The sequence below is a fragment of the Malus sylvestris genome, chromosome 15, assembly GCF_916048215.2.
Source record: "Malus sylvestris chromosome 15, drMalSylv7.2, whole genome shotgun sequence".
Classification (NCBI taxonomy): domain Eukaryota; kingdom Viridiplantae; phylum Streptophyta; class Magnoliopsida; order Rosales; family Rosaceae; genus Malus; species Malus sylvestris.
In genome coordinates, this window is record NC_062274.1 from 22,491,283 (window position 1) to 22,505,318 (window position 14,036).

At 37.8% G+C, this 14,036-nt stretch overlaps 1 protein-coding gene across 1 annotated transcript; it reads left to right on the forward strand.

The window, feature by feature from the left end:
* Positions 1 to 11,285: 11,285 nt before the first annotated feature.
* LOC126603730 (scarecrow-like protein 15) lies at positions 11,286 to 13,385 on the forward strand. Its single transcript, XM_050270675.1, has one exon. It carries the CDS (start codon positions 11,495 to 11,497, stop codon positions 13,139 to 13,141), a length of 1,647 nt encoding a protein of 548 aa, XP_050126632.1. The 5' UTR covers positions 11,286 to 11,494; the 3' UTR covers positions 13,142 to 13,385.
* Positions 13,386 to 14,036: the final 651 nt, after the last annotated feature.

Below are 14,036 nucleotides of genomic sequence, written 5' to 3' on the forward strand. Positions count from 1 at the left end.
ACTAATTATATCTATACGCATTTTCCAACTCAACATTAATCTCTCTTTAGTTGATATAAGGCAATATAATGATACTGAATTTAGGAATAACCATCTTGTAGTCTCAAAAAACTTATAGTTCTAACCGATTATCACATTGTAATAAATTATAAATTTCTTAAGTCACATTTTAAGAAATTTGTCTCCAATAATAATTGTCGATAGATGATTCAAGATGACTCTTTTATATATTGCTAACCAGTATATCTACATGCACTGGCTACTTTAGACTAGGTATCTCTTTTATCATTGCCTACCTCTTGGATGATTTAAGGTTAGGACCAAACTAATTTTATTATTTGGAATAGTGAGAAGATTTTATTAAAGTGTTTTACTGATATCATAATAAACGAATTTTGACTCTGAGATAATAAAAGATCATGTCGAGCACACATTGGCTATTTTAAATTATAACCCGCACTGGAATCTTCTGCTGATGTTTCCTTTGTATTATTAGGAAATATGCTTATCTCCAAATTTTGCAGATAATTATGTCGTCTTGTTAGTTTTCATTTGATACCATCTGTTGGATTATTTTATTTTTATTTTTATAATACTATAATAGAAAGGACGAGGACGCCGGTATTAAACTTGTGTCAAAATTCAGACAGAGTCTGGATCAAGTGCAACACTTATTTGTTCCGAGTGTTATTTTCGGTCTCAGTGTTACCGGATGATTTGAGAGAAATAGAAAATAGGTGTGCCACTATTGAATGCTGTCAACAGACAATGTTCTTGTTTGAGTATATGTGAAATGTTGCACATAAATCTTATTTTTTAACCAAATAATTGTGCAACGAGTAGGACACCGGTACGGTTAAGTTCTTTCTTTTGCCTCGAGTGGACGAGAACTTAAAATTCAATATAACTTTGTGTGTTTTTGCCTAAAACGTAAATAAAAGAGAAATAAAAACTAAAGCGAGAAACATAATGTAATCATTCCATTATAAAGTCAAGATTACAAATGTTTGTAAAAGTAAAACATAGGTTGATGGCTTGAAATGTAAATTGACTGGAAATGTAAAGAAAGGAATGAAACTCTAGCAAGATTTAGTTCGTGAAGGACGAGAAAATGCTAGAGGAGTCCACCGAGATCACTAATATTGGATTGAACTTAGTACAAAACATATGCCTCTTAGAGGAAATCAGGGTGGTTGGAATCATAGTATGAAATATCGATAATATTGACGAAATATCGAGGATATTTCGGTTTTTTCGAATCACGGATATTTCGGAACATATCCATGTACATATCGTACAAATATCGATAATATCGGAAAATATCGATGTCGATAATTTCGCTCACACTTCAACAATATTTTGTCAAAATATCGGTGTAATATCGCTAAAATATCGAAAATATCGATGTAAAGGAAGGAAAAAAAAGGAAAAAGAAGAAAAAAAAGGGGAAAAATGGAGGAAAAGGAGGAAAAAAAACACAAAGGGGGATTTGAACCCCTCCCATTTTACTCCTCCAACACCGTAACCACCATATATCACTTATGTTTTAGTGATAATATGCTAAAATATTTATATTTATATGAGTGGCATGTTAACTATTACATGCAAAACTATTTTGGGGATTTATCATTTGATGAATACTCTTTGCAATAAACTTACTCTACACATAGAGATGACGAAGATAATGAAAATTTTGAACCTCATATGAACTTTATGTGGTACTAAATCACTCATGTATCTTACCATGCAATGTATAAAGTGTAAAATATTGTAGTAAATCATTATATATAAATGATTATGGTGTGTTTAATCTTTTTTTTCATTAATTACTATATATTTTCTACACTCACAGTGTTTGCCAGCTCGCTGTATAATCAACTTAAATCAGTTAAATCCATCATGTAATGCATTTCCTTCTAATTTTTTTTGATAAACTAATAGATAATTGACTCAATAAACATTCTCCAAAGTTTCAATAAAAATTTCCAAGTTTTTCTTACAATTTCCGTGGTTTTTATTCAATTTTTATCGATATCAATAATATCCCGATATTTCCATCAAAATTTCCATGTTTTTGGACTACCGATATTTCCGATATCATCGATATTTTATACCATGGTTGGAATTAGGGGTGGGTTCGGTTCCTTTTGGTTCGATTTTTGGCTGAAACCAAAAACCAAACTGAAGTTACTGTTCGGTTCGATTCGGTTTTCCTTCGGTTTTTTTTTTTATGTTTTTTTCGGTTTCGGTTTTTTTCCAGTTCGGTTTGGTTTTTTCCATTTTTTTTAAAAATCTGGATATGGTAAATTAGCCCAAAAGGGGACCTGCCAAATTAGCCCAAAAAACCCAACAAACAGTAAAGGCCCAGGCCATAAAATACCAAAAAAAAAAAAAAAACTGAGTTTCCACTGAAGCACCCGCCGCCGAGCATCCCTATTAGCACAAACCCTCGCCACTAACCAACCGACGCCTCATCGATTGCAACATCCAGCCATGAGCACCTGTCCGAACACAGCCAAACAGACGAGAACCAAGGGTTTTAATAAAGAGTAAAGACCTAAAAACCAAAGATCTTTACCACATAGACAAATCCAAGAACAACATCAGCCAATTTTCGTTCAAAAAATCATCACTTAACCTCGAAAATAAACAATTAGGACTTGTTGGTTTATTCGGATACAAAATTATGAAATGAACTAAAACCAATCTTCCATAAGAACAAGCAAAGTAAAAGTGAATGCATAAGCAAATTTAAGAAAAAACAAAGCAAAAACAGAACCAAGCCTGCACTGCCGGCAAGGCTCATTTCACCGTGCCATCTAGCGTGCGTTGTGTGCTAATGAGCACGCATCTCTCCTCCAACCTCCGTTCTTGGTGCATAAGGAAGACAAGGTCCAGGTGGTTCGCAGGCCCTTTAAGAGTCACGAGGGCAAGGTCGTCTAGGTCGACCGCTGTAAATGGGTCATCCACATCGAGCGAATCACCTGCGAGAAGGTTAATGGCTCCACGATAGGAGAGAGAAAGGCTGAGAATTCGACGATGGGGGAGAGAGAGGCTGAGAATTTGACGATGGGAGAGAGAGAGAGACTGAGAAGACAGAACTATGAGTAGATGAAATGGGAGAGTAAATGGGGCAGCTAGGGTTTTGTGTTTGGAAATCTTATAATGATTTAAAGATCCAGAATCAGTATAAATATTTTACTAGTATGGTTGTAGCAACAGAAAGCTTGTTGTCAAGTTGGCTGAAACAAACACTATTAACTAAGAGGTAAGGAGTTCGAAACACCTTGCCTCTAGGTTTTGAGTATTTATATATAATTTATATAATTAATATCTATTAAATAATTATATAAATCGGTTCGGTTTGATTTTTTTCCGGCTTCGGTTCGGTGTTTGGCTCGATTTTTTTTTTGTTTTCGGCTTTTTGAACCCACCCCTAGTTGGAATTGCATGTCAACCAAATCATACCACGGGGTAGCAGAGTTGTAAAAGTTTTAGATCTCAGTAATCGTAGTGAGTGTTTTACTTCTAATGAAGGCTTTGAGATTGTAGTTGAAGAGCAAGAGGTTTTATTGAATAGCAATTGGGTTTGTGCTAAACAGTAGTTGGGTTGATTGAAGAATCACTCAAGGTTTTGTATAATTGTAATTGAATTTGACAAAGGTTCTAAGCTTGAAGGCCTTTAACTCTATTTATAGGCAATGGAGAATGAGCAACCTTGATCTTATCATGACCTGAAGAATGGATAAATCGATTATTTGGTGCTGATAGTGACTGTAATTCCTGGTTGGTCACCTTTGACTGTGTCTTATAACGCTTTGCACAGTCATTGTGGTGACATTAGCATGCCAAATGACGCATTCATCAACATTTAAAAAGGTGAGATATTCCCGGATCTGATCACCCGCGTGGCAGACGCGTTTTGGGAAGGAACCTGTCCAAGACCACAGACTGGTTTGGAGTGATTTGGATAGGTCGTTCGAGCCCAAGGATATCCTACATTCGCCTCTAAAATTGGTGGACCAAAGTTGTGTGACTTTATGTAAATGAAAATAGATTAGTCCCATAACAAACTATATTTCTATTTATAACCCAAACAAAATCATCCAAGCTCAAATCAATCTGCAACATCGTTGCTTGTTAATTTAAAAAATCAATTAAATATTCAACAACAAGTTAATTATAAACTACAATTACAATTGGGTTTGTCTTACTTAATTATTAACTAGATGAAGCCCCACACACTTTGTGTGTGTAAATATAAAAATTCTATAAAAAAAAAAGATATGACAAAGAGAGAAATTGGAAAGAAATGTTAGAGAGAGAGTAAGAGAAAATGTGAGCTTTTTATTTTATTTTTCTAAACTTAAAGATGCTAGCCACTTAATACTACAGTCTACTGGTATTTCTCTTCACTTGTAAGCGAGGGGTCTTAGGTTCGATTTTCATTAGAGGCAAATTTGAACCATATTATTACTACCCCATTGTGAGGCTAAGCCCACCCATTTTCCTTTTTTTCCCTTTTTTTGTTATTCTAATGCTACGTACATATTTTTTCTTAGTCATTGAGAGGAAATCATGGTGATTGGAATTGCATGTCAACCAAATCATACCATGGGGTGGCAGAGTAGTAAAAATTTTAGATCTCAGGAATCATAGGCAGTTTTTGCTTCAAGGAAGGCTTTGAGATTGTAGATGAAAAGCTAGAAGTTTTGTTGAAGAGCAATTGGGTTTGTGCTGAAAACAGTTGGGTTGATTGAAGAATCACTCAAGGTTTTGTATAATCGTAGATATTGAATTTGACGAAGGTTCTGAGCTTGAAAGCCTCTGACTTTATTTATAGGCAGTGGAGAATGAGCAACCTTGATCTTGTCGTTGAGTTGGAGCATGGGTAGATGGGTTATTTGGCGCTAACAGTGATTGTAATTCCTAGTTGGTGGTCTTTGACTGTGTCTTGTAGCGTTTCGCACGATCACTGTGATGACATCAGTGAGTTGGATAACGTGTTCAACGACATTAAAGAAGGCAAGATATTCCTGAATCAGAGCGCCCGCATGGCAACACGTTTTGGGAAGGAACCTTTCCAACCCCTCAGACTGGTTGGAGTGATTTGAAGAGGTCGTTTGAGCCCAAGGATATATGACCCTAAATTGGCTCCGAAATTAGTGGAACTAAATCGTGCGACTTTGTGTAAATAAAAATAGATTGATCCCGTAACAAGCTATATTTTTATTTATAGCTCAAACAAAATCATCCAAGCTCAAATCAATCTGCAACATCTCTGCTTGTTTAAAATTTATAAAAAGCAATTAAATATTCAGCAAGAAGACGTTAATACATACTACAATCACATCTTGGTTTTTCTTACTTAATTAAAAAACCCGTTTTCTTTTCCTTTTTGTTTTTGTTATTCTCAAGCTATGTACGTATTCTTTCCTTTGCCATTTATTTTTCTGGGTTTTGCAATGTTGTAACTTAGCTACAAAGCCATATAAACAAGTTCATTTGACCTCGTTTTAGAATGAAGAATTTAGATTTGACTCTATAATTCAATCTTGTTTCTTCTTCATAATTTGAATTGGTTAAAGAGACTTTCGGTGACACACCCCGACCGAGATCAAGGCGTGCTGGCCGTCACGTGAAGGTGATGTAGCCATGTGCACAGTGCAGAAGCAAAAAAGATAAGAAATGTACGAATAAATAAAACTGAAAGCTACTAATGTGCACTTATGAACATAAAGTGCTAGGAGTGAGATACAAGTGTAAATACTCCTAATCAGAGCATAGAAAGTCTAGGTGAAGTCTAGTAGGACAAGTACTAGTTATACAGTACCAGAAGATGTCCTACAAATATTTTATTCAGTCAGAACTGCAGAGATCCTCAATGCCACCAATAGCAAGTCTACCTAAAACCTGGAGGGGCGCAAAACAGAAAATGTGAGTGGGCAAAAACAAAGGTTTCAAAATCATTTCATTATCAAACACTATAACCTCTCACCGTAAAACATGTATAATTTTCCTAGAAATAGAATATAAACATATGCATAAATAAATAAATAAATATACATACATATATATATATATCAATTAAAATCATGCTTCACATCTTCATAATTATAAATATGCAATGCCAAAACATAAAATAGAGTATGTTGATGCACAAAACCGGAGGGGTCTTGGAACAATGTAAATCCAACCGTGAATCTGCAAGAAAGTAAATAACACAAGATGTATCGTAGTTCACCCTAAAGTTTGGGCTACGTTTACACTGATATTGTATTTTTGAGGGAGAGAGAACTCTGAATATGAGAGTGAGAGCTTCGAGAGGATGAGGGAGCTTAAGGCCTAAGAATTGGCCTCTGAGGGTGAGAGTGAGGCCCTCTCTTTGTGAGGGTGAGGAGGCCCTTTTATAGAATAAGGGCTCCTCCCCTTTTTACATATTTGCCCCTCATTTTATTACATAATTACATTTAAGTCCCCCGAGTATTTATACGAGATCTAAATACGGATGTCCTAAGTATGGTACAAACAGAGTAAGTAACTTAGGTAAGAATAAATTCATGGAAAATAACATATTAGCCAAAACCCCTGTAGAAGTCTGTACAGCTGAATTCATAGATCATTAGTCAATCTAGCCGGAATCATTACAATGATCTATACGGCACTACACTACATATAAGTCGGAACCACTAAAAAGGTATGTACGACAAGACTGTGTGTAACATAATTATGCTCAATATTGCGCTCTCATGATAGTTGGGCGATAAATCGCTAGTCACCTACGAGTCGGAACCACCTATGATGGTCTGTACGACAAGACTGTGCACCTAAATTGGATCAAATGTGAGCATATGGTGCGGGATGTGACATTATATACAAGCCTGTGTCATATCTCTGGCTAATCACTAACACCGGGGTGCAGGTTTATGAGCTCTATGCTTCTTAATAAATCACAACCGTTATTCACATTTACAATTCATAAACTCACCTGGGCTTACCTGAGCGTCCACAGCACCACAATTATATATTATGCATCATATACTACTTCATATACTGAACATAATTTATATGCATGGCATTTCAAGGCATACTTTCATTTAAACGCATTTTATGGGAAAATATCAAGTATATAAGTATATACTAAAAATCAAAAGCCCACTCACTGGTATGTCGAAGGGTCGTAGCCCTCGAGTCGCCCTTGACTGCGCTCGTCCTCGAGATAAGCCTCCCCTATATGCGAAACAACTATAAAAACGTCAATTTAAAGTACATAACCAATACTAGCTAATAACTTCTCATACATTGCTCAAATGAGATGTTTGAATATATCAACGTGATCTACACAACCTCACGAACATCCCCATATTTTTAGAAAAAATTTCCGACGTCCCACGCGCCGTCACATGCCTGCCAAGGCACGGCCAGACGCGTGGCCCATGCGCAGGCACGTGCCTGGCACACTAACGGTAACAGTGACGCTGTTAGGAATATTACGTGGAATATTCTGTTAAAAAGTAACATAATCTGTTAGTTTTACCTGACGACGTTAGAATATTCTGTCAAAGTTGACAGAATATTCTTCTCCTTCTTCCTTGGTTCGCCGATGACCTCTGTGTTGTCCGTCTCTGGAAATTAGAAAAACCTTCATTTCTCTTCCATTTCTTAACCAATTTCCATGAAAATTGAACCAAAATGATCCTTATAATAAGTAGAACAAAATCTTACCAATTTTAGAACCTAAAGTTCACGGGATCTCGCCGGAAAAGCTTCAATAATCCGGCCACATTTTCAAACTCGTCGATCTCCACTTCCCGACGTCCAAATCACCTCGTTTTTCTTCTCCGAGCTTCGTGGAGATGATCTAAAGCTCTCTAGAAGCTTAAAATCTCCTAAAAACCCTGCATTTACGTGTGCATGAACAATACCTTCTTGACGTCGATCCGTGCGTAGATGGTTAGTTTCGAAGTTTGTTCGTATGTTTTGTACAAATTTTCTGAAAAATCCAAGAGGAAGGAGAGAGAGAAGGCACGGGAGAGAGGGAGAGTTTTTGTGTGTGTGTGTGTGGTCCAAGTGGATTACCAACCAAAACCAAAGAAAACACTTTGGGTTCTAAGTGTTCCAAAATTTAGGAAAAATTTAGAATTTGTCCAAATAAAACTTAACCCACATAACCACACAAAACGTCTAGGGGTAAATAGGTAATTTCACGCCTAGAAATATAATATTTTGAGACGGGCTATGACATTCGGTATCTTTTGTTATAAACTAATAATTAAACCTAAATGTACAAGTGATTAGAGGGGGAATTTAGAAATATTTCTAAAGTCTTATAAATAAAGTATGATTAAAAAAAAATTTCAGACATACATTCAAGAATTTATAATGTTTGCTGCATTGGATCCCTCGTAAGTGTTCACACCAAATCATTCCATAATTATAATTGCCAAAAATAATACAAAAATTGTCTCATACAATTTGTAACTAAACACAGGCCCTTTCTTTTTTGGCTGGAATGAAACACGTGTTAATTAGGTTGATTAGGACTTAAGTGCTTCATTCAGTTAATTTTAAATCAACTTTGAAATATACCTTGTTTATATTATAGGTAGCAAAAAGACCTAAAACCATCTTTTTGTGGTGGCCAAAACTTTTCTGTAAATAAAGTCGTCCCACCCCACCTATCAATTTCATCACCCCATTAGAAAAATAAAAAGTGAAGAATGTAGATCGCTAGATCTTGTGTTTGATTTTCTCTTTGCCTATTTGGTACGTAAATGGACGGAAGGATTTTCATCAATCGGTGAGTGCAATTCACCACCTATTGCAAAATTTTGGAAGGAACATATTCTCTCTTTCTGGTCGCCGCCAATGGCAATTTGGCAAAGCAATCCTACGTGGGCCTTGTTTTTACGCACTGTGTTGCATGGCCATTATTGCCATGCATGCCCGACAAAAAGCTAACCCTAGTAGTGGGTCCCTTCCTGTGGCCAATCAACTTACCCTAAAGTGCTTTCTTGTAGGACCGACCCGCTTGGCCATTGGGTCCCTCGTCCAACGTCAACAAGATTTCCATTAGCTTTTTGCTCCAATATCTGGTGTGAACAATGCTTCATGATTCTAGATTACGTCTACAGTTGCCTTTAATCAAGCTAGTTACGGAGTACAAATGTTACTTTAGGAAATTAAACATGGAGAATTGTCTCGTTTAACCGAAATACCGTTATGTGTACTGGAGCATTTAGAGTTTCAATTTTGAGGGTCTCAATGTTGAATATTCAAAATTTTTAGACGAAAAAAGAACAAAGTGTGATTTCAATTTGTTTAGTGCATCGAACATGTGGTGAGCTTGTTGTAGTCATACAAGCCATTATGCGCACATTTCATCATATATTGACATTTATTGAAGCAATTTGTTGAGTGCTCTTGAGAGTATCTGTTGAGTTATATCGATCAACATATTGAGTGTTGTTGAGATATTCCTAGCATGCGTTACACCAAATGCTTGGTGGGCATGCAAAAGTCTTGTGTCAAACATTCGAAAAGTCTTTGGAGGTTTTCATAGGTTGTTTTACAACATCCAGGTGGTCCCGGAACCACCTTAATCCCTACATGGACCCGCCTTTATTATGTGATATTATTATTCTACTTAAATTATAAGACATGTATTATCACTTTAGAAATGAGACATACCAATTACATCATCCACAGTTCACTCATATTTATAACAAATATAATGATACATCACGTGGTAGGTTTTCGATATACTCCTTCAACTTATTAAAACAACGAGTACATGCTATGTTTACCAAATATTTGTATCATCTCTCTAATAAAGGTAAGGACCATCAACATAATACAAATATATGGTAAAAGTAACATTTTTTTTAATAGTAATTAGCTTTTGCTAAGTGCTTTGCATGGTCAAGGAAGATACGTTTAATAGCTTCCATTATTGAGGCTGTTAGTAACATTTTTTAATAGTAATTAGCTTTTGCTAAGTGCTTTGCATGGTCGAGGAAGATACGTTTAGTAGCTTCCATTATTGAGGCTGTCAGCCCTTAAAGGTTTAATCATGGCTTCTTTCTCTAAGCTTTTTCAAAGTGAGATAAATAAAGGTGGGTGGTGGTGTTTTTACGAGCTTTTATGGGTCCTCGAAAGTGTTTTGGGGGGACAATACTTTGGAGCTTTCACGCCAACAGTTTGACTTTAAGTCCCTCTAATTCCTATATGATATGACTAATACAAGATAGTAAAAGTCTAATTAGTAACTGAGTAGAAATAATCAAATAATCAATGGAGGCATTATAGGCGACTTGAGGGGATTGTATCTACAATAGGTTAACTTTTAACTTTTAACCCAAGATGCTTTTGAAAAAGATGTTTGTTAATTACTTTATTGAAAGGTAAAACGGACTAGACTTTACACTCTCTGAATTTAGACTAGAATTGGTATTAAAACTGTATTTGGAACACGCATGAATGAATCTTTGCCAGAAACATGATGAAATAAAATATATTGTGCCACAAGCTTCGCAAGTATCATAGTAGTCTGAGGAGCTATCGCTTAGTTTTTGGATTATGTGTTAGGTTTAAAATTCATCATACTTGAAAGACGTCTGAGGATATAAAGATTACCACATCGAAAATTTGAGAAAACTGACTAGAGTTTATAGGAGTTGAGCTACTTACTTCTCCTACATATTGCAAATTGTTTTTAAAATTGAATCTTAACTTAAAGTAAGTTGACTTTTAACATAGATAATGTGAATGCATTGCAAGCTAAAAATAGACACATGACATGAAATAAAAGACGAGAACAAAACTAATATAAGTGAAATTCATTATATAGACAAATCATTAATATCACACGTCCATTCTTTTTGTGTAGTGCATTATTCATTTAAAAAACGATACCTTAGTTGCTCGGGAGTTATATCGTTATTAATTTCATCAGTTAAACAGAATATGAAATCAAACACTCTATATCACTTAAAGTATAAACTCCATGAAACTATAAATACATATTAACTACATTGTTTATCATAAGCAAGATCCACAATACAACAATAACAACAACAACAAAGTTTTATTTCACTAATTGTGGAGAGAGTCCAGAAGCGAGCTAATTACAAAAAGCATAATTAGGCTGCGAATCAAACAAAGACACGTACAGAAAACTAAAAAAAGCAATTGTGTGCAAAGACTTGAACAAGAAGCTTCAAAGAGATTAAAAGCCTCCCTCTGACCACTCGTCATCTCTGTCTGTCATGTATGACATTTCCACACAACTTTACCTTATATTATGCCATTGCGCGCCATTGCCATCCCACCACCACCACCATGCACACACGCAAAGATAAAAAGCCTTCAATTATCACCACCAAAAGCCCCCCTTACCCTTCGATCCCTTCCCATTTCCTCTTCCTCTCAACCAAAATCACAGCTTTCTAAATAAGCCAGTCACAAAAAAAAAAAAACGCTTTCTAAATAAGCCATGAGAGTGCCCGTTTCTTCTCCACACAGCAACAACAACAACCAATCTCCCAAGCACAACCCCCAGACTAATAACCCAAGTGTCAACTTTCACCTCGGTATTTCGAGCTTGGGGGGCTACGAGCCCACCTCGGTTCTCGACCTCCGTCACAGCCCCAGCCCCGTCTCCGCCGAAAAACCCTCGAAAATTTCGGCCATCCCTGACGTGCTGTCCCACTCGAACCATGATCCTCTCGAGTGGGAGGAGGAGCAAGTCCTGCACAACTTGGACTGGGACTCAATTATGAGGGACTTAGGGTTGCACGACGACAACGTCCCAAATCTCAAGACTTCAATCCCACAATTGAATGCAAACGATCCTCAGATTTCGGAGTACCCCCATCCTCAGCCGTTCGATGCCACCCAGCTCGTCCACTCCGATTGGGACATCAATCTCTCCGAAGTGTACTCCTCCCAGAATTGTTACGACCATGTGACGAACTACTTCCATCAATCGGGCAACTGGAACGTAGGGCTTGATTTCATCGAGGAGTTAATCCGCGCCGCGGACTGTTTCGACACGGACGAGTTGCAACTCGCCCAGGTGATCCTAGACCGTTTGAACAACAGGCTGCGATCCTCCTCCCCGTCGAAACCCGTTGGGAAGCCGCTCCAGCGCGCCGCAGTTTATTTCAAGGAAGCTCTTCAGTCCCTCCTCAACGGCTCAGACACCGCGGCGCGCGAGTTCACTTCCTGGTCCGACATCGTCCAGACCATCCGCGCCTACAAGGGCTTTTCGGGAATTTCGCCCGTCCCGATGTTCTCTCACTTCACGACAAACCAGGCCCTACTGGAAGCTCTCAACGGCTCCACCTTCATCCACGTCATCGACTTCGACATCGGCCTGGGCGGCCAGTACGCTTCCCTAATGAAAGAGCTCGCTGAGAAAGCTGACGTGGCAAGCCGAAATAACGGCAACCCGGTCCCACCGGTGCTTCGCATAACTGCCGTCGTGCCCGAGGAGTACGCCGTCGAGACCCGACTGGTTCGGGAGAACCTGTCCCAGTTCGCTCAGGAACTCAAGATTAGGTTCCAGGTCGAGTTCGTCCCCCTTCGTGCGTTCGAGATGATGTCGTTCAAGGCCGTCAAGTTCATGGACGGAGAGAAGACGGCGGTTCTTCTGTCTCCATACATCCTCCGCCGTCTCAGCTCCCAGAACAACATCTCCGGTTTTCTCGGCAACATGCGCCGCGTATCGCCAAGCGTCGTGGTGTTCATCGACGGGGAAGGGATGGGGGATGCCGGAACAACTTCGTTCCGGAGGAACTTCGTCTCTGGCCTCGAGTTCTTCTCAATCATGCTGGAGTCGCTGGACGCGGCTGTGGCAGCTTCCAGCGACGTGGTGAAGAAGATTGAGACGTATTTGCTGCGGCCGAAGATTCAGGCGGCAGTGGAGGAGGCAGGGAGGCGGATTCCGCCGTGGAGGGAAGTATTTCAGGGGGCGGGGATGAGGGCGGTGGAACTGAGCCAGTTTGCGGACTTTCAGGCCCAGTGCTTGCTGGGGAAGGTCCAGGTCAGGGGATTCCACTTGGCGAAACGGCAGGCCGAGTTGGTGCTTTGCTGGCACGATAGGGCCTTGGTTGCCACGTCCGCATGGAGGTGTAATTAGAGAAGCTAATTAACATCAGCAGCTAGCTAGAAAACTAGCTAATATCTATTAAGTAGCCTATTCTCTTACCTATTGGGGTTTGGGGTGTAATTATGTGTTAAGGTAATGATCCCGGCCGACCAATTTGTTTTGTTGGGTTTGGGAGTAGTTTTTGCTGTTTTGGTGTATGTTTGGTTCTCGTTGGTTTTCGTTTTTGTAACTTTTTTTTTTTGGAAGAAACATAAAAGGGCAGTTACGTAAATTATTTGAAATTGTCCCAACACTCAAACCATGAATCAACATGGATCACATTTCCTTGTACATAATTAAGTTCTTTTAGTTCCTTTCACGTAGAAGTTAATTGCCCATTTTTACACTTCGAGTTTATTTTTACTAAATATATGATTTTAGCCCTTCCAACTCAATTTTCTTCATATAAAATCCTACATAACTTTTTTACTCAAAGAAAACCCAATGACTAGGATCTACATAAGCAAATTCATTAATTTCATATTATTTTACACATTTTACATTTTTCACATGACTAAAATACCCCTATTACATATTTGATGTAGACAATTAATTGTAAGGAGAGAGTAAATGATTTTCCAACAAGAAAAAAAAAGACATTAATGTTAAAAATTTATTGCATATTAATTTTTTAGAAGGCTTTGAATTTTCATAAAACTATTCGATTCAGTTTTTTTCACCCTACTCTTGAATACTTTTGAATTTATCCTTTTTTTATTAATATATTAGAACATTGTATTTCATTATTTACATGCACATTAATTTACCTACAACAATTATACCATGGGTGTAATATAATATCTCTTTTTTACAATGATGCAAAATAATGTTTATACCAACAACAAACCGTGCCTAACATATCTTTTTTACAATGATGCAAAATAAT

Bases quoted from the DNA above. Each gene is read 5' to 3' on its own strand.
- LOC126603730 (XM_050270675.1), top strand. From the start codon at position 11,495: ATGAGAGTGCCCGTTTCTTCTCCACACAGCAACAACAACAACCAATCT.